General features: G+C 43.1%; 2 protein-coding genes across 5 annotated transcripts in view; one reads left to right on the forward strand and one right to left on the reverse strand.

Moving 5' to 3' along the window:
• SYN2 (synapsin II) overlaps nt 1-20,415 on the forward strand; it is a 125,254-nt gene that overhangs the window by 76,325 nt on the left and 28,514 nt on the right. For both annotated transcript variants that reach the window (XM_084902598.1, XM_084902597.1), the window contains exons 2-5: nt 2,125-2,182; nt 3,660-3,751; nt 6,177-6,333; nt 11,066-11,155. In XM_084902598.1, coding sequence (XP_084758724.1) covers nt 2,125-2,182; nt 3,660-3,751; nt 6,177-6,333; nt 11,066-11,155 — 397 coding nt within the window. The remainder of the gene's footprint in view (nt 1-2,124; nt 2,183-3,659; nt 3,752-6,176; nt 6,334-11,065; nt 11,156-20,415) is intronic.
• Nucleotides 8,638-20,000, reverse strand: TIMP4 (TIMP metallopeptidase inhibitor 4). Of its 3 annotated transcripts, none has more exons than XM_084902645.1 (5): nt 19,194-20,000; nt 17,987-18,084; nt 17,455-17,569; nt 14,595-14,719; nt 8,638-13,717 (listed from the first exon to the last, which is right to left on the reverse strand). In XM_084902645.1, exons 1-5 carry the CDS (start codon nt 19,330-19,332, stop codon nt 13,520-13,522), a joined length of 675 nt encoding a protein of 224 aa, XP_084758771.1. In that variant the 5' UTR covers nt 19,333-20,000; the 3' UTR covers nt 8,638-13,519. The 3 variants fall into 3 exon arrangements, with proteins under 3 accessions (XP_084758771.1, XP_084758773.1, XP_084758772.1); XM_084902647.1 differs by having other exon boundaries at nt 11,162-13,698; nt 19,194-19,908; XM_084902646.1 differs by having other exon boundaries at nt 11,162-13,717; nt 18,056-18,084; nt 19,194-19,885.

A 20,415-nucleotide genomic window follows, 5' to 3' on the forward strand; every position in this document is an offset into this window, starting at 1 on the left:
TGAGCGGAAGAAGGAAATGGGTGTGTGTGTGGGGGGGAGCGCATGCAGTGCAGTACACATGACAAGTCAGTTTTTGTGATGGTGGGAGTGAAGATAGAGAGAATGAATCAACAGGGAGATAGTGCTATGCAGTGACAAATTACTGGACTCAGACTTGGGGTGAATGCTTGCTCACCTGCTCCACCATTAACTTGCCCTATGACATTTTCCTCCTCTGAATCTTGGTTTCCTCATCTTGAAAATAAAGACCTTTTCCCCTATCTCATAAATTAAGAGGATTAGATGTGTTATTGAAAGCAAGTAATACACAGTTTCTAGAATGTGATGTCCAATATTTTAATATATTCCTTCATTTTGGAGAAGGACTTCTAGAAAATCTTTGGTGAAACATGCTAATTTGAAACTTTAAGCACTGGGAAAGCAAGCCAACCTAGCTAACAGGTACAGTGTGGAAAGGCCCTTTTTACAAATGGAGAACCAGCCAAAGTAGACAGATAAAAAACTCTTATGTCAGGGTTAACAGGTTAAGGATAAAGTAGGAATGGATATAAATATAAGCATAACACAATCTGTTTACCAGAGACTGAGGAGCCATTAATGCATTAATGTGAGGTTCCTCCAGACCCATGACAAAATGGGAAGATAATAAATACTATATAACAGCTTGACTCATTTTCTTTCTTTTTAATTTTTAATTTATTAATTTTAGAGATAGAGGGAGGGAGGGAGAGGGGGAACACTGATTTGTTGTTTCACTTATTGATGCATTCATTGGTTAATTCTTGTATGTACCCTGACCTGGGATTGAACCTACAACCTTGGTGTACTATTACAATGCTCTAACCAACTGAGCTAGCTGGCCAAGGCTTGACTCATTTTCTTGATTGCTCAGAAATACATAATAGGTATTGTGTTCAACTATAGTAGTTTTACTTAGCATCCTTCTCTCTCTCTCTTTTTTTTCCCCTTCTTTTTCTGGTAGCCTCACATTCTTTTTGGAAGTATAGATATGAATAAGTTTCTTTAAAAATAAACTTTAAAAGGTGGAAACCAAATAGAAAATCAGAGTGAAATCTCAGATGGGGCAAGATAAGGAAACTATAGAAGATTGACTTAGTCTTTACCAGGAATAATATTAGAGAAATTCCTACTTTTAGATTTCTTTGGTAGCCAAAAGACCAGAGATATTATAAAACTAGAGGCCCTGTCACAGATTCGTGCATTGGTGGGGTCCCTCAGCCTGGTCTGTGGGAATTGGGTGGAAACCAACTCTCTGACATCCCTTGATGGGTCTGGGGTACGGGTGAAGCAGATTCAGGGCCAACAGTGTCCCAGCAGTAACCTACCCTTTCCCCCAAAATAAGACAGTGTCTTATATTAATTTTTTCTCCCAAAGTTGCGCTAGGTCTTATTTTCAGGGGATGTCTTATCTTTCCATGCGCTAGGTCTTATTTTCGGAGGATGTCTTATTTTCGGGGAAACACGGCAACTCACGAGGAATCAGGCTCCCTCCTCTACTGGTTAGAGTGTTGGCCCCCTGGTGGTCATTGGGCATCATAACTACTGGGTGAATGGTTGAATGGTCGGATGGTCGCTTAGGCACTTATATATATATATATAGACTAGAGGCCCAGTGCACAAAATTTGTGCATGGGTAGAGTCCCTAGCAGCTGCCAGCTGCCGCAGGAGCCTCACTTCACACCCACCTTGGCCTGGCGCCATCTGCTTACCTGCTCCACCATCTCATCAGGGCCCATCGGGGGCCAGCAGCGCCTCCACTGCCACCCTCTGCTAGCACTGCCAGATTCTGCGCTGCCCCCTAGTGGTCAGTGCACGTCTAACTCCCAGTTGGTTGAATTAGCATATTAGCTAATTGTTATATAGAATTACAAAACCTGAGAGTGAAAAGTGCTTTGATTTATTTTATAGGTGGGGAAATGGTTTGCTTGAGGCTCTCAATCATGGTGATCCAATTGCAAAGTTAGGCTCTAACCCTAACTCATGTCTCTTGATTGTCATTCTGAGGTTCTGTCTGCTGTAGGCTCATCTTTGTGATAATGAATTTCTGACCTCAACTTGTACAAAACTAATTTGTGGTTTTAATTTTAATTTTTATTTTTCCAGGGCCAAGTGCTTTCGGGGCAAAAAAGTCCTTGGAGATTATGATATCAAAGTGGAACAGGTAATCAGCCTGAAGCCCAGAGCTGCACCTGCATCATCATCAATCCCTGTTGGCATTCCAGAGTGAACCATCTAGTCCTGCTGAATGGAAGACAGCATCCTTCGTTGGGTTACAGACTATCTCTTGAATCCCACCCTTTCCCCAGGGCTTTTCTTTTTATGAGACATAGTCCTGAAGGCTGTATCTTTGAATTTCTCTGACTTTTTATCATGGTTCTGGTGTCCAAAGAGAGGCAAATAGTGTAGCTTTTAGGTCCTTCATGTAGTGCAGGGTTCTCAGGCTGAGGAAAGCCTTAGAGGAATGTCTTTCCAAAACACTGGCCACAGCTTCATGTTATTGGTGGCATGGTATTCCTCGGTAGGCACATGTTTGGCATTCAGGTGTGTGGCCTCCAGTGGTGACTACTCTGGGCTTAAGGTCATACTTCAGAGAGAACTTAGAAAAGAACACCTGTTTTAATGCAGTAAAGTCCTGAAAGTTTCATTTTTTATCTTCCTCTATTCTTTGCTTCATGATAAATAGAAATTAGATCCATTGGGTAGAGAGGTGGGGGATATGCAATTTCAGTAATGCATGTATTTTCAATCTAATAATAGAACTTACTCATTATTCCTTACACAGTGTGCTGTGGTTTACAGAGTACTTCCTTATCCATTATTGCATTGCATTCATTTCTTAAAATAAGTTGTTATATAGACAGGGTTGATAAAAACTTTTCCTTTTTTAAAATCCTCACCCAAGGATATATTTTCATTGATTTTTAGAGAGAGGGGAAGGAAGAGAGTGAGAAGAGAGGAGAGAGAAGGGAAATATTGACCAGTTGCCTCCCATACATTGCACAAATGGGGATTGAACCCACATCCTAAGTATGTGCCCTGACCAGGAATTGAACCTGCAACCCTTCAGTTTACTGAGCCACCTAGCTAGGACAAATTTCTCCCCCATTTTACACATGGGAGAAACTTTTCCTCCAGAGAGTATAAGTAATTTGCCTAATGTTGTACACAGCTAGTTGGGAGTAAAGCAGAACTAAAACCCAGTTGCCTAATCTAAAACCTAGTGCTTTTATGCTGAACCTGATAAAGGGCATGTTTGCCCTGGTTCACAGTCCTGCTCTCAGAGAGGCAGCACAAAGGATGCTGGGCTGGAGTTTGAAGACCTGAGCTTTGCTTCTTTACTGCCAAAAATAAGTTTTTTTGTTTTGTTTTTGTCTAGCAAAGTTACTTAACTGCTTTTTATCTCTTCCTCCTGCCTCATAGAGTTGCTATGAGTTAAATGAGATCAGTTTGTGAAAGTGCTTTAAAAATTGTAAATAAAATGTTTGGTGGTGAGGATGTTATTGCTGCTGCTTTGTGGAGGATTTGGCAAAGTTAGGACTGTGGACTTATTCCTCTACTGTTATTTTTATTTACTTTTCACCATAGTTAAAAACACATAATCTGAAATTACCTTCCTAATCCCTATTGTTATTTTCCAGGCAGAATTTTCAGATCTCAACCTGGTGGCCCATGCAGATGGGACCTGTGCTGTGGATATGCAGGTACTCCGGAATGGCACAAAGGTTGTCCGGTAAGGTCCTTTCTCTCCTCAGGGTTACTGTCACTGTCTCCAGAATTACCATCTCTGGCTTGCAGAGGCAGTTTCAAAATCAAGTGTTGGAGTGGGATTATATTACTATGTATAATGTGTAGAACTTAATGCTGTGTGCTGTGCAGAGGTGGTACAGGAAGACAGAGGAAACCAGCTGCTGCCCCATGGGGCTCTTAGTCCAATGGTAGAGAAAGCTTCGTGGACTAAGATCTTACTTAGAGGTAACTGGATTCCTGTTAGAGGGGTTCCAGGACTCCAGCCCCTCTTCAACCAGGACAGCCATGTGCTTTTATCTCAGCATATATTTTCCCTGGAAATCAATATTCTATTGCTTAAAAATGAAGTCTGAAAACCTCCAATCTAGTTCAGCCTCTTATTATACATTGATTTTCCATTGACTCAGTGAGTTGTTAGCAGAGCCCTGTGTTCTATGTGCATTCTCTGAACTCCCAGTCCTATGATATTTCTATATTCATCATCCCTGGGAACTCACAACTCTAATAGGAGAACCTAAGTCAGAAGGGACATTATGAATGGAAGAAAAATTTCAGTTACAGAGCACTTACATGCCAGGTAGTGCAATGGGCACATAATACATCATTTCTGTGAGGGAGGTGGTGAGAATGCCAGATTGGGAAAATGATTTCCACAGTATTATTCTTACCAAGGGCTCAGTGTGGCTTCAGGTTTTCAGGTGTGTGAGTCTTACTCCGGGAAGAGTCTTTACTACATTCTTCCCTATACCATCTGCAATACCCTGATACTGAGGCCTCCAGTGTCCAATAGGAACTGGGTCAGTGACAGGACAGGCAAAACTCAGGTGTCTGGAACCTAACAACAGGAAATATGAGTTTGTCCATCTTCAGTTCATTCATCATAGAGACTAAGGAGGAGGACAGAAAAAGAGATATCTGTCCATATGGGAGTGAGATTGGGGAGAGATAATGGGTTTCTCAAGCTGCAGGTAGAGTGAGTCATAGGGACATATGCACACAAGCAGGTAGTTATAGGTGTCATGGGATCTGGCAAGAATAAGGCAGGCCTTTCCAGGTTCCAGTATAAGAAATCAAGAGCTGGTCACAAATCTAGAGCTCAATTCCTATAACTGGGTTATAAGATTTGATCTTAGGTATACAGCTGAAGCCAGTTTCCCAGAATTGGGGCACTAGGAGGTCAGAGCAGCTCCAGCACTTGATGCTAAGTCTCCTGAGTGACAGAGGAGGGCTCCTTTCACCCCCACTTTAAAAGATTGATTTTTGCACCTGGGTGGGACTGTAGCTGTAGTGGGAGGTTGGATAGGTGCCTGGGCAGAGAACCAGGTAGATCATTGCATATGTTGTGAAATTGCTGAGTCCTAGAGCCTTGAGGGTGGATGCTGCCACAGAATTGAATTTCTGAGAAGATGAGGTTCCTCAGAAGTAAGGGCATAAACATAGGGGCCCTGGTCCTATAGGGCAGCTATGGTTAAGAGCTTTGCTGGCTAGAGGTGAAGTGTAGGGAGCCTTCCCATGCATGAGAACATTCTGTACTCTCAGTGTTTCCTGTAGCTGTTGCTCAACCTCAGTTCTGCAAAAAATATTTATACCTCTCCCTAGTGTCTGCTTTGGAAGAATAACATTGGGAAGTCTGGCATCTAGTCTCAGCCAGCCTGGACCCTCGCTCTCCTGGGGGCTGATGAGGACATTGCCTATTTTAAGGAGTCGCTTTATGGACTCAAAGCAGGACAGTATCTGCTGGGACCCCTTGGAATACCAATTCTGGAGCCACAAGGAGCTTCAACTTTTATACTACCCCATAGTGATAGGAAAAATTCTTTTCACTTAAGGTGTGAGGATCTAAAAGTGTTTCTTCCCTCCTGAGGGCATTTGTACCTTATATAAAAGCAATGCTTAACCCAGAGGAATAAGGGAATTTTAGAAATATGTTTCTCAGCCCTAGCCAGTTTGGCTCAATATTTGAAGGGTTGGCCTGCGGACTGAAGGGTCATGGGTTTGATTCCAGTCAAGGGCACGTACGTTGGTTGCAGGTGTGGTCGCTGGCCCCAGTTGGGTTTATGCAGGAGGCAACCATTTGATGTGTCTCTATCACAACAATGTTTCTCTCTCTCTCTTTGTCTCTCCCCCTCCTTTTCACTCTTTAAAAATCAATGGGAAAAATATCCTTGGGTGAAGATTAACAACAACAAAAAGAATGTGTTTCTCTTTGAGATGTGCCATAATACCTCATTTTTAGTCCATAAAGAATAATAATAATAATAATAATAATAATAATAATAAAATAAGGGACTTGGACCAGGTGGCCCCTAAGACTCCTTCTCTGTCTTGGGCTCTGGAAATGGGAGACAAGGTGATGTACCACCTGAGGTGCTGGTTAATGGCAAACTTGCCTCTACATTTCTTACCAGGTCCTTCCGGCCAGATTTTGTGCTCATCCGGCAGCATGCCTTTGGCATGGCGGAGAACGAGGACTTCCGACACCTGGTCATTGGCATGCAGTATGCAGGCCTCCCCAGCATCAACTCACTTGAATCCATTTACAACTTCTGTGACAAGCCATGGGTGGTAAGTGAGGTTCCCTTCCCTCAAGGTGAAAAGGTAGCACCCAGGTCCTATATCTCCCAGTCCCCCAGGAGGGACCACTGGTAAACAAGATGCAGTAGGTGCCAGTTGAAAGGATGTGGGAGGAGCTTCAGCTGGAACATGGGAAAGTTAGACTCTCATAAGAAAACATAATCATCATGGGCTAGGGCACCTTAGCTGCATAGTGGACCTTTGGCCTTACAACAAAGTCACTTCAAGATTCTGCGCAGAAGCCCTTACAAGTCTGTAAACTCTGCCCTCAGCCATAGAATACAATGATAAAAACAACTATTTCTTTCCTTTGAATGGTCTAACCATTGGAAAGGTCTGAGGCCAGTGGGGATCAAGGGGATGGTCCATCTCAGAGGGGTGTTAGTGACAGTCTTACCAAGTGCTTTAACAACCTCAAAGTCAGATTTATCTATAAACATATGAATCAGACACTTATATGAGATGTAAGTGCCCTTAGGGATAATCAAATCTCCGCCCTTCATGGTAGATATATGAAAATTAAAAAAGGAAAGCAAGGAGTGTAAAACCACTTACTATATGGTGCTAACTTCTGAGATTTTCCTATTTTAATTTTATTTAATCCTCACAATAACCTTCAAAGGAAGATATTATTATCATTATTATCACTTTTTATAAAGAAATGAGACCCAGAAAAGATTAATCTATAACCAAAGTTATAGAACCAGGATTTCTTTAAATTGTACTGCCACTCACATAAATTAAGTTAGCATGTTAGGAAGAAGCTGGTGTTTTCTTCCTTGGCCAGTCTGGAAATCTAGGAGGCAGAGGAATCTTCTGAGCAGAGAGAAAGTGAGGCTAGGAGGGAGAGTGACCTGTGATGGCTACGGGGATGCTCTGGTCTCCCCTCTGATAGCTGGGGCAACCCAGCTCCTGTAACTCTGCTACTCCATCCTGGTCCTGTCAGAAGGCCCCTAATCACATCCTTTTCTTATTGTTTTTCAGAAATCAAATTTCAGTTTTCACACACTAGCTTGCAAGGCACTGGTAGTTGATTTTGAAGTTCCTGGACCCCAAGCATCTCCACCACTCAGGGAACTGGAGGGAATGTTTTAACCAACTAGATTCATTGCCTCTGCTCTTGATTTTTTCCCCCCCACACATGAACTTAGTTTTCCTGTTCCCTTGGAAGCCAGCAAGATCTGACAGTATAAGAGAAAGAACAATGAATGAGAAGTTAGATCTGGGAGCTGTTGTTGAGGAGGGAGGTTGGATTCCCAATCTCCAATTGTTCAGCCTTTCCCTCTGTGTGGCCTGTGGCATCTGGAATCCTAGTGTTATAGGAACAGGCTAAAAGAGTTGTGTGATTTGAGTGGCTTGCTATTTGCAGAAGAGCACATAAGAGGCCTTCACCAAACTTCTATTCTGGGGTCCTACCCTTTCTCCTTAGTCATGTGACCTTCCTTGCTGCACATATGCCTTAGTCCTTCCCCCATCCTTTCAATATCTATTAGAATTTGGTTCCCTCATAGTCACACAGGGTGAGTCTGCTATTATCAGCTTTTTTTCTGAGTGATTTCACTATTCAGCCTACTGACTAAACAACTCTCTATGCTATGGTTTTTTTTTTTGTTTGTTTGTTTTTGTCAACTAGCAATAATAGTAGTACCTGCCACTAGTTTGCTAACTTGGGTTGTTACAATCTCCTACTATTTGGGGTATTTTATAAAAGCTGGTTCCCTGCTTTTTGTTTCAAAACTGTGCCAGAGGCCAGGGAGGGCAGAATCAGAGAGCCTGTGCCTAAGGTTTTGCCCCTCCAGGGATCTGGTATCTGGTGAGGGTTCACATTCTCACCATTCACAATCCCAGCACATTGCTTTTGGCATTGCATGAGACCAGAAGGGCTTCTTGGCTAGCCACCAAGTTCTCCTTTCATTTTTACTAAGCAGCTGCCACAACAATGGCATTTTATATATTGTCCTCTGCCTGTTAATGGGAGTGGACAACTTTGTTGACTGTGAGAGGAGGGTCCCTCTGAGATATTTTTTTAAATTTCTTTATTGCGGGTTCCCTTGATGTGAGGCCTCATTTGGTTGGAAAATGCCATACCTTACATCAATCACTGTGTTTCTGAGCACATCTGCTATCTCATAAATTGGTCAGGGCAGGCACAGTTGGATTTTGGAAATAGAAGTGGATTTACCAATGACAATAGCATTCCAGAGAAAGCAAGAACATCTTCATACCATATTGCTACAGATTTATCTGAAATTCCTGTCACGTTTTTAAGTTTTTTTAGAGACAGATGCACTAGGATTGAATTAAGTGTTTTATTTCCAGGAGGGATGATCTTGAAGTCCCATTTCTTCTTGGAAGTCTTTCCTGATTCATTGGATAAGTAGTTACAAAGAACATTATATTCCTATTTGTTGCCAATATCCCCCCCAGATCCCAAATCCATTCTTTTGTCTTTAGATAGAGGAAATAACCCTTATCGAATATTACATTTGCTTAATTGGTGACTGCATTTTGTGACTTAATCTAAGGTTCCAAGAAGGCAGGGGTTAGATGCCAAGCCCAGTACCTTGAGCAGACAGGGGCTACTGGAAATAAGATTGAGAAGGGTAGGGTGAGCTACCAGGGACCCAACTAGTGCCTGGGAACTGGCTACCTTTTTAATCTTGGCTGTCCCAGGACTCTGGGAGTGTGCCGTGGGCCTTTCTGGCATCGGTGTGGTGCCTGTGTAACTCTCCCACATGTTGGGAAGATAGGGACCCACATGTCTTTGTACTTTGCCAGGGCGTGGGCTGCAGCAGGACAGAGGTTGTTAAGCAGAGCTGGCTGGGGATGCTGAAGAGCCTTGGGAGCTCAGGCAGAGCAGGAGTCTAGCCAGATTGAGACTTAAAGATCAGATGAGGTGGTGGAGAGAATCAGAGAGGGCAGGAAAGGTATGAAGTGTTGGTCTTGATAGTCAAAGCAATTTGAAGAATGATAGAATGGTGAGAACAGCAGGGTGCAATGAAGAATGCACCTTTTACATGGCAGCCTCAATTCCAGGCATGATCTGGGAGCTGAGGCTTTCCTTCACTTCTCTAGGATCAGTCTCCTCACTTGTAAAACGAGATGTTTGGTGCAGAGCTCTCTAAATTCTCTCTCAGTAATAACATCTTAGGGGCTTGTGCGTCTATGACTCATGCTTTTAGTCCTGGTGGATGTTTAGAGATCTGGAGTCACCAACCAATCACTAAGGAAGTGATTTAGAAATTTAAACATTTTCCAGCATTTCAAAAACAATAACAGAATTCTCTTTTCCTACAAAAGGACCACAAGGAGATGATCACTTAAACTGTAGTTTGATGATGGAGTTTAGGAGGAAATAAAATAAAAGATGTTATTTGTGGTAAAAAGTTTGAGGAACTGTTCAAGTTCATTTCTCTCATTTTGTATATCAAGAAAATGAGGCCAGGAAAGGAGAAATCATTTGCCAAAGGACACCTAGCAAGTTAGAGGCAGAACAAGAATCAGAAGACTCCAGTTTTCTAATAACCCAGTTCTGAGCTTTTATTACTCCAGCCCCTTTACCCCAGGCTCATGTGCCAACATCCCTTATAAAGAACAGGATCTAAGCTTTGGAAAAATGCTCTAGCTTTCCTTTCTCTGATAAATAGAAAGCAGGTTTGATCTAGCAACTTTTCCTTCTAGCAGTTCCAGAAATTGGGGCTTAGACTGTGATGTAACCCAGTAGCACTAGAGGAAGGATGCTGAATTATCCTTACTGCTAGTGTACTGGGCATAGGTGTGTGGGGTGTGTGTGTAAAAGGATTGAGTAGGGAAGAAACGTGTTTCCTGTAGGAAGAGCATGGTTTCTGCAGAGCCTGAAAGGCAGCTACTTGGAGGAATAGAAAGAGTTATGAATTGGGAATAAAGGGACCTGACTATGAATCTGGCTCAACCCTGTGACCTTGGAGAAGTGATTTGATTTGCCTCAGTTTCTTCTTCGCTTATAAAATTGTGGGGGAGGGGAGTAGAGAGTGCTAGATATTTGCTAAAGGCCTTTCAACCCTGACACTGCAAGTATGCATACTTCACGGAGCTGTCTGGTTTCTCATAGGTGAAGGGGCTAGCCGAGTTCAGTTCTTAGATGAGTAGTAAGTCCCACAAAGACTGAGTCTGTCTATCTTATATATCAGGACCATCAAAATCTTCCTGAAGAACAGCTTCATTCATTACTCCCCTGCTCAAACTCTTATTACTTCATACTGCCTATAGGGAAAAGATACTGTTTCTTTGCCTGACATTTAAACTTCCAAGACTTGGTCCATATTACCTATCCAGCTTCATCAATTGCCATTTCTAGAGATGCAGGTGTTTAGAATTAGAGAACCAAATTTCAATCTCAGCTTCACCTCTTTGCAGCTCTGTGACTGTAGGCACCTTTCATACCATCTCTGAGTGCTATATGTAAAATGAAGATGATAAAGTACCCAGTTCCTCACTTTAATATGAGGGTTCAATGAAATATCATTAAAATTGAGTCAGTACTGAATGAATATTAACTCACTCTCATTTACACAGTTAAAGAATATGTTTCTTGAGAATAGGAATCGTTCACCTCTTTTATATCCTCAGAGCACAAATTCCTCAACAGAGCAAATGCTCAATAAACATTTTTTTTGATAGATTGCTGTCTTGTCTGTTCTATAAATTGTCTAGATTAGCTGAAACATTTGTTTCTCTTTTACAGTTTGCCCAGCTAGTGGCCATCTACAAAGCATTGGGAGGAGAAAAGTTCCCACTAATTGAGCAGACATACTATCCCAACCACAAAGAGATGGTAAGTGATCAGGTGGGGATTTTGGTCTCTATTTCCACTCTGAACTTATTCACATTATAACTGTGGGGCTCTGAAGAGGGTTTTAGTATCTTAACTCCAGTTGTGGCTGAGCTGCAGACCTGCTTTGTGAGGTCAGAGTGGCTGTATTTTAGTTTATAGTCCCTTGTCTCCAAAATCTGGAGACAGAATAGGGAAGTGCAGAAATAAGGAATTTTATCAAACTGAGAAAATAACAAGCCTATGGATCAGTAATCAAAAGATCCCGCTCTTTGGATTCTAGCCCTGGCTCTGCCACATGTCATCGGACCAGTTAAATTTCTTTTCCAACTTTAAAGTCAAATGGACATAATTATTCCTAACCAGGATCTTGAATTTGGAACAAAATATAAGTAATAGCTTTCTGGGAAAGTGTGAAGCATCCTTCAGATGTTATTCCTATTATTACCAAAGCCTTTCTTTCCCTTGGCTTTGTCAAGATTGTGAGAAGACTAGGTTAACATAATGCCTTTTCTGAGGCCATTCTAGTATATCAGAGGGGCAGAGAGATGGCATGATTGGTTGGTTTTTCCTCCATGGAGACCTAGAGCACACTCCCTTTTCTTCCTCTCTGTCTCCACACCCTCTGCTGCAGGCCTGCATGGTCAGTTGGTGATAATGCTTAACTCACCAATGGAGGCTCTCTGCCATAGCATTCCAATTGTACTCTGGGATAGAGATTATGTTTGTTACCCTCTCACTCCCTTCTCAAAAAGGAACTACATTTGTACCAGTTCTGTGAATCAAGAGACTTCTTCTGGCATATTGTGAATGGCCTCGCTTCTCATCAAACAACATAATAGAAAACAAATAACAACATCCTTAGGCCTTGAATAGAACTACCTCCTTCATCTTTCTCAGAGCTTCCCAGGAAGAGGCTCTGGGATTTTAAGCTCTTGTCCTTAATAAATCCTTGAGACCAACATCAGGGCTTAAGGGATCTATCTATGCTTGGAGTTCTCAGGGAGTCCAAGACACAGTGGTAAGGGGACTGAGTTGAAGGAAGGATTGGGACCAAAGCTGGATTTTTCTTGCTATAATATTTAGCAGGGCTAACCACAAAAAATATTTTGAAAAAATTGCAAAGTATATTGTCTATTTACCATCCTTTTTCCCCACAAGGGCCCTTGAGTTATTTCTCTCTTGTTCTCTAGCCTGAAATTTGCCCTCCAAAGAAGACCTCCTAAGAACTCTCTGAGGTGTCAAAATCTAAAGGAGAATTTCAACTTGAGGCTTTTTTGGCTTAAAAAAAAAGTTTTGAAGTAGGAATTAAGATATTAGTAATCTAGAAGAGAAGGGTTTTTTTTTTTTTTTTTTTTTTTTTTTAAAGAAACATAAAAGAAGACTTATGGACATCAGGTGAAGGTATTAATGATAATTAACCTGCAGAGATAATACCCAAGTCTATTCTTATCCAAAGAGGTGTGCTAGGGGGCCAGACCCTCTACCAGGAATTGGATAGAGATTACAGCATGTAGTGGATGGTTAGGCCATTGAAGGTCTAATATTGAGTGATTCTGTACCCCAACAAGTCATTTCCCTAAACAAATGAAAGTGTAAGAGAGGATCAGGATGAGCTGAAATTGGAGTAGAGACTACACAGCTATACTTTGTTGCTCTTTTTATTCTTCCAAATCAGCCTGTTTATGATACTGTCAACCTGTCTTCTGGTATTGTACATCAGATAGGTACACTATCTCATATGTATAGCATTCACCATTTCTTCACTATTGGATCAATTAAGGTAAGAGAAAACACATTTTCCTAGAGAGCAAAGGGAATAGTTCTGATCAGAACTATTTTGATTCTAAGCCAGAATCAAAATTTTCAGTAACAGGTATTGGCTAGAACAGTGATCGGCAAACTCATTAGTCAACAGAGCCAAATATCAACAGTACAATGATTGAAATGTCTTTTGAGAGCCAAATTTTTTTTAAACTTAAACTTCTTCTAACACCACTTCTTCAAAATAGACTCACCCAGGCTGTGGTATTTTGTGGAAGAGCCACACTCAAAGGGCCAAAGAGCCGCATGTGACCTGTGAGCCACAGTTTGCCAACCACAGGGCTAGAATGAAAGGGTTTGGGAGGCAGGAGAGAAGGGTTGAGGGCTGGATACTTTCCCTAGCTTTTGACATGTTCTGGGCTGGGGTTTCAGACACAAGCTGTAACATACCCTAGCCCTGCTCTAACACTAGCCAGACTGTCCACTTGATACTTCTCATTTGCTGACAGCAATGAGGCAAGTGGTGATAGCCAGAACTCTAGTGAGGGAGAACTGGCTTGGTCTTCAGAACTCTTGAAGGAATGTGGTGGTCATTGTTCCCTACTAGGGCTGGATGATGTCAACAAACTCCTTCCTGAGGGGCAGGCTTCCCTGGTACCAGCTGCAGGTGCCATCAACATGCTTCATGCAGACATAATGCTGGGCCTGGTACCCATAGAGTTTTCTTTCCAACAGCCAATCTGTCCAGAGGCACTCATTGGGGGCTGAGATGGTACAGGGCACTGTATAGCAGGTGGTGATCTAGAATCATAACAACACAACATCAAAGTGAATAGGGTGTCATTTTTCTACAATTTTTTTTCAGACTCATCTACAACCTTATAGCCTAGCTCAATGGTCGGCAAACCGCGGCTTGCGAGCCACATATGGCTCTTTGGCCCCTTGAGTGTTCTAATGCCACTTCTTCAAAATAGACTCGCCCAGGCCAAAAACAGACTTCTGTGCATGGGCCACGAAGTTTCAATTGCACTGTACGTGTGCGCCCGCATGTGGTATTTTGTGGATCGTGAGCCACAGTTTGCTGACCACTGGCCTAGCTCAAATGCCTTTGCCTTATGAAGTCCTTCCTAGTCTCCAAAATTCCCCAAGATTTCCTTCCCCTGTGTTTCCTACATACAGTTTTGCCTCTCTAATGGCATTTCTGGAGTCAGACAAACCTGAAGGTCATTACTCTACCACTGGCCTTGAGCAAATTACTTTCTAGATCATTAATTTCTTTACTTTAAAATGGAAATCTTAATTATTTATACATTTGTTATAAAGGCTACATTAAAATATTTAAAATAAATTGACCATTAGGGCCTGGCAAAGGGTAGTTTCTGTTAAAATGGTAGCTATACTATTTCAGTTTGCCTTATGTGACCCACCTTCCTTGCCAAAATGTTAGGTACGTTGAGATCAGAGACTATGGATCATCTTGCTTTCCCATCTCCAACTTTATACAGTACCTGGTCCATGGCAGATCTCAAGTATACTATAGTAAGTGAATAAACAATTGCATGAAGGAAGAAGTACCATCAGTAGGTGCCATTAAAGGTGGGGCTGAAAGGCTCAAGACCCCCCCCCCCCCCAAAAAAAAAAAAAAAAAAAAAGACCTTGGAAATGGACATTCTCTTACTTGGCAGCCACAGTTTATATGGTAGTGGTGGTTCAGACTTTCTCTTTGCAAAAAGGATAGGTTTTCCCAGGGCTCAATGTAGTTGCACAGATGGATGAAGACCTTCCCATCATTGAGGACCTGACCTACAAAGGAAGATAGAGGAGAACCTATGTTTGGGAAACTCCAGAAACCTGGGTCCTTGAAGAGCCCAGAATTGCAGCCTCTTTAGTGTGTGTGTGTGTGTGTGTGTGTGTGTGTGTGTGTGTGTTTTGTTTTGTTTGGTGGCAGTGGTGACATAAGGCTCAATTAAGGGACCAGAAAAACTCTACAATCTTTATATCAGAGATTATGTTTGTACAAAGGAGAGTTGTAGAATACAGGCCTTTTCCTTTAATGTGATGCAGAGAAAACATGGGCTATAAAGTGAGATTCTTAGTGAAACCTCTTTCTTTTCTGTCATTTACTAGATGTGTGACCTTAAGAAAGTCATGTAACTTCTCAACTGGAAGATAAGAATAATAAGGTTATTGTCAGGATTAAATGAGAGAATATTTGGTAAAGCTTCCAGCACAGTAGGAGGCCCATAGAAGATGCTCAATAAATAACAGGCCCTTCCCCTTTCCAACCCTTCCCAATATCTACATAGGCCAGTCCTCTGCTCCATTGATACCTAAATTGGTAAGACTTTCTCATTCTCCATGGGAAAGTGCCCCCTCTTTACTTATCAAACTGTTTCCTATCTTCCAAAGACCCTTTTCAATACCACCTCATCCTCAAAGCCATCCCTGACCATGCTAGCTTACATCTCTTAGAACTTTAGTCACTCATTTACTTACTGAGCAACTACTAGACTGGTATCATGGATGCAGAAATAAATATAGTAGGATCTTTGATCTCAAGGAGCTTAAAAACAAGTAGGTCAGAGAGATAAGTAGGCAAAAATTATACTGTTATGTTTATATAAAAGATGCAGTATAAGAACAAAGGAAATAATTATCTCTCTCTGTGGAAGGGGCAGGGGGCAAGGAAGCTGTCTCAGAGGAGATGATGCTCCTGATGGGCTTTGAAGGGATGGTTAGGAGTTCACGTGCCAGTCAGGTTGGGGGAAAGACTTCTGGACATTGGGACTTCCAGTATAAAGGTGGAGGGGCACAGCCCAACCAAATACCTTCTATAACTGCAAGTAGTTTAGTTCAGCTCTGGGGAAAATGAGGGGCTAGAAACTGTCAGTGATAAGTGGCAGGAGACAAAACTGGAGAGGTCAGCAGTGTTATGGTCACAAAGGACTTTCATCATTAGGCAAAAGAGTTTGTGACTTCTCTTAAGAGCATGGGTATCACTGATGACTTTTCACTAGACCTGTGTTTTGTCACTTATTTTCATTCTTGGTTAGACTTGACCTCCTTGAGGGCAGAGAGCACGCCTCACCTCCTGCTTTGACTGATGCACTACAGTGCCTAGCAGTGGGCTAAGCACACAGAAGGTAGGTGCTTAGGAAGGAAGGAAGTGGCTTCATCTGCTAGTCCTGGGATGTGGAGGGCTCAGTGGCATGCTCTGCCTCTGCCTCTCCCATCCAGAGGCTCTCAGATCAGTACAATTCCACATTCTTAGAGCTGGGGAGCCCTTACCAGTATGTCTTTCAATGCTCATGAGTTCTCAAGAGTCAAGTTTGGAGTATGAGCTTCTTGAGGACTATGACTTGTGACTGAGTCTCCACTCTCCTGTCCAAGGCCTGGCAGCAAGTAGGTGGTCATTCATTGCTGACTGGATGGACAGATAGGAATTTCTCCTTATCTGCTATGTTTTTCTTTTTCTCACCTTTCTAAGCATTTTTTTTTTTTTATCCTTCAGGGCTAATTTAGATATCACTTTACACAATGAAGCTTCCCTAACTGTTTATGACCACATACATACCTTCTTCCTGAACTACAAAATATTATAATATTGCATTCACTCAATTATGGAGGCATAGTTTTATGTGGTTCTTTAACTGTTCTGTCCCAACCAATTCAGCATGGAGTTTACCTGCCAGACAAGCAGGTAAACGACATTGGGATTATACTGTGCAAAGGTAGAGGGGCACAGTCCAGCTGAATACCTTCTATAACTGCAAGTAGTTATACCTGGGACCAAGTTCATGGAAACAGAACCATGTTAGACTCAAGGTTCCTGTTAGGATTTGTGCTTTACTATACCCCAGAATAGAGCCTGGGGTGTGAGTCAGCCACACAGGCTCATTATGAGTCAGGAATATGATCCAATGTGGCTGTCTAAAGCTAATTCCATCAGAGGCTACAGTAACTACAATGTGTGTGTTGTGGGGAGGAGGATCGCACATACAAATTTCCTTTACTATTTGAAGTTAAGACCTTTCCTGTAGTGTTGTGTCCAGTTCATTGTCCTGTGCTAGGAAAGGGACAGGGACAATATCCCATTGGAGAAGATGGCCAGCAGGCCTGAAGTTACAGTGCTTACATCTATTGTCTTCAGGCCTCTGAGGGATCATCATAGAGCAGAGGGCAGAGCTGAATTCACAAAGAGCAGTTTCAGAGGGGCAGACTTGGGCTCAAGATGCCAAAAATCTTATGCTAATGAAAAATATTTGAAAATGGAACCAGCTAGCCTAGGCTGGGAGAGCAACTTGTTCCTAAATTAGTGAAGCAGTGGTCAAGGTCACTGTAATGAGGATTCTTGCATTGAAAGAGAGGTAACCAAGGCCCCTCCTGACTCAGAGGTTGCCTCTTAGTAACACAGCTTTGTTTTATGCCCAAGAATGTGTCACCTGCTCAGCTTGCTGCCCAAGGGCAGCCCTGGCTCCTCCTTGGCTGCCTTCCTTAGGACAGAGACTATTGGGGCCACTTGCTGCTCTTTAACTTACCAGTCAAGAGATACTGCTTCTGGCTGTTTGCTTCTAGTTTCACACCACAGAGGGAGGAATCAAACGGTGTATAGATATACTGAATATCCTTGACTTTCTCAAACCCTTTAAACATCTGAAAAACAATTACAAAAAAGAAGTATTAGGTCAGTGAGTGAACTACATATTTTAACAGGGAAAATTCCTCAATCTAAAAAAATTAAGCAAATGTCTAGTTCAGGATTTGATGCGCATAGATAGCCTAACTGGGTCATTTCTCTCTTTTAAAAACCTTGGTTTATTCCAGTGAGAGGGGAAGTACTTCCAGCAGCCCAAATGCACAGGCAGCTATAGGACTGGAAGGACATTGAGGGTCTGTCCTGCATTGTCATTCAGATTCTGTTCCCAAAATGTCATCCACTTCCATATTAGCATCAACACCCAGGATTACTGAGCCAGGTTGCCTGACCTATAAGCACCACCCTTCCCAAAACACAAACCCTAACCCTCCCAAAAGCCCAGAAGGTAAAAGCACTGTCCTGTCCCCATGTACCTTTATCTGTTTGATTTCATACCGGATCATTTTTTGAGTGTCAGCAGGATCTGCACTGGCAGGAATTACCTTCTCACTGGAGATCTTGGCCCGGATCACTGCACAGGAAGCAAAAGAGGGAACCTTCAGCAACCTGTGGGGGTAATTTGGGATCTGGATGACCTGGGGCCCCCAGATAATTTTATAGGAGGATTCTGGATTATGAGGAGGAGGATATGAGAGAGCAGGAACCTGGAAACTCCTGTGCAGTCAGACCTATTAGGTCCTACAGTCTCTACACTTTACTTGCTAGTTTTGAGTCTAGCTCATAAACCAGGGACTAGGGGTGGACATCAGGATAGAGGATGGAGAAGGAGCCCATTGAGGGTAGGTCAGTGTGGTCATCTGTTGATGTAGCCCAAGACCTAAAACAGAGCCTGCACAGAGTTTTGGTTTCTTGAGCCCAAATGCTTATTGAATTAATAAATGATCTGACCCTGCACAGAGCTAGTTCATCTATTGCCATTTGGTTATTAATAAAAAACTGTTTATGAAGTTCTTCCTCTGTGCCTGCCTAACACTAGGTACCAGGTCATAGATGTGATTAAGACAGGGTCCTCTATCTTGCAGAACTCTTGGTCTAGTGGAGAACACATTTGCAAACAACAGCACAGCATAGTAGGAGCACAAAAACGTTAAAAATGCCATAGTAGCACCAAGGAGTCAGGAAGCCTTCAGAGAAAAGGAGATATCTGTGTTAGACTTTGAAGAATGAATAGTTTTAAGGATGGGGGAAAGGGCATTCCAGGCAGAGGGAAGGGTAAAATATGTGTATTGGTGTGAGTATATGATGGCTCAGTTATAGGCTTGGTCACAGGGGAGTTTATAACGAAAGCCCAACCTCCTGTGCTGGCTTCCCCCTCCCCCACCCAGTAGTTCAGAGTAATCACAGGATAGTTCCAGTGATTTCAACGACAGTAGGCAGGGGTGAGGGGGCCGCTATGGAGGCCCCTTACACAGTCTTAATTTCCTGATAAGTCAGCCAAGCTCTGTCCTTGCAAGGTTGCTATGGTGCCGGCCTTGCCCTACCCATCAACCCCAACCGGAGGCAGCTGGTTCTGGATTTGAGCTCCTCCCATTCCCTCCAGACTACAGGTCTATGGCAATGCCCCGCACTAATCACACACAACCACCCCCAGCTGTGTACCTCCCTGGCTTCCGGACTCACCAAGCGCAGAGTGGCAGACATGCTGCTGCGGGTGCGAGGGGGCGCAGCTGCACGCCTCGACCAGCCCGGGCGGCCGCAGCAATGCCAGCAGCCGCAGCAACAGCGCCCAGCTCGACGTGGTCTGGAGGCTCCGGGGCATGACACTGCAGAGCCCCAACTAAGTCTGTGGGGTCTGTCGGATCAAACAGACTCTCCAGGGCACTTCCAGAACGCCTCGCGCCCCTCGCCCCTCGCCCTAGGCTTTATGAGGTGGACCTAGGGCCAATCCCGCCCTTTGGGCTCCGCCCGCCTTTGGCTGCAAGCCACCCGCGGCTACAGGACCCAAGGCCCTCCGGACTGGCAGCCTCAATAAGATGAAGGGGGAAGCCAGGAGAAGCCCTTAGCTTCCATTTCGGTGCCTGAGCAATTAAGCCTCCCAGAAGTGGAGGGAAGGCACTGGGAGAGGGGATGGTGTCATGGCAAAAAGAAAGTGCAACAAAGACAAATGCAAGAGGCAGAAAGACCAAGGGGCTGTGATTCAGGCAGAAAGAACAAGAGTGAGGAGAGGCACAAACAGAAAGAGTGAGACAGGCAGAGTCATCCAGAGGCAGGCAGAATTACAACAGGCAAAAGAGACAGTGACAGAGAAGGACGAACCCCTTGCTGAGCTGCACACTGGGAATGAGACAAGCTACTCAGGGCTTCTTTCAGCTGCAGGAAGTGTTTTCAATGCCCTATTTAGGAGCTCCAAAGCAACAGTAAACAGTAATGGAACAAGACAGAGAAAGTTGGTGTGTGTGTGTGTGTGTATGTGTGTGTCTTGGCTCTGTCGGCTGGGGGGTGGGGAGAGATGTCAGAGAAAGCAGCCAGTGCTTTAGAAACCCTTTCCTATACCCAGAGCTTCAGATTGCAGATGGCTGAGGAGAGTGCTTTTGGTGAGGGCTCAAAGCACAGAGTAGTATCTCATTACCTAATATAAATCTGAGACCTCAAGCCTCTTCAGATAGTAGCCTACTGATTCCTACCTCATGTTGCTACCCACTGAAGAGACCATGTCTTATACAAGATGGGGGCAAAGGTAGGCTTGGAGAATAGTTCTTTTAAGTTTTTATTATTCCTCTGTTAAAATACAACTACCTCAAAGTAGAATTTACATTCATAATAATCTCTTTCAAATTACAAACATGTTGACTTTTCAAAAATTAATTTCTTTATTGATTAAGGTATTACATATTTGTCCTCA

The sequence above is a fragment of the Pipistrellus hanaki genome (genome assembly GCF_964339955.1).
Source record: "Pipistrellus hanaki genome assembly, chromosome: 13".
Classification (NCBI taxonomy): Eukaryota; Metazoa; Chordata; class Mammalia; order Chiroptera; family Vespertilionidae; genus Pipistrellus; species Pipistrellus hanaki.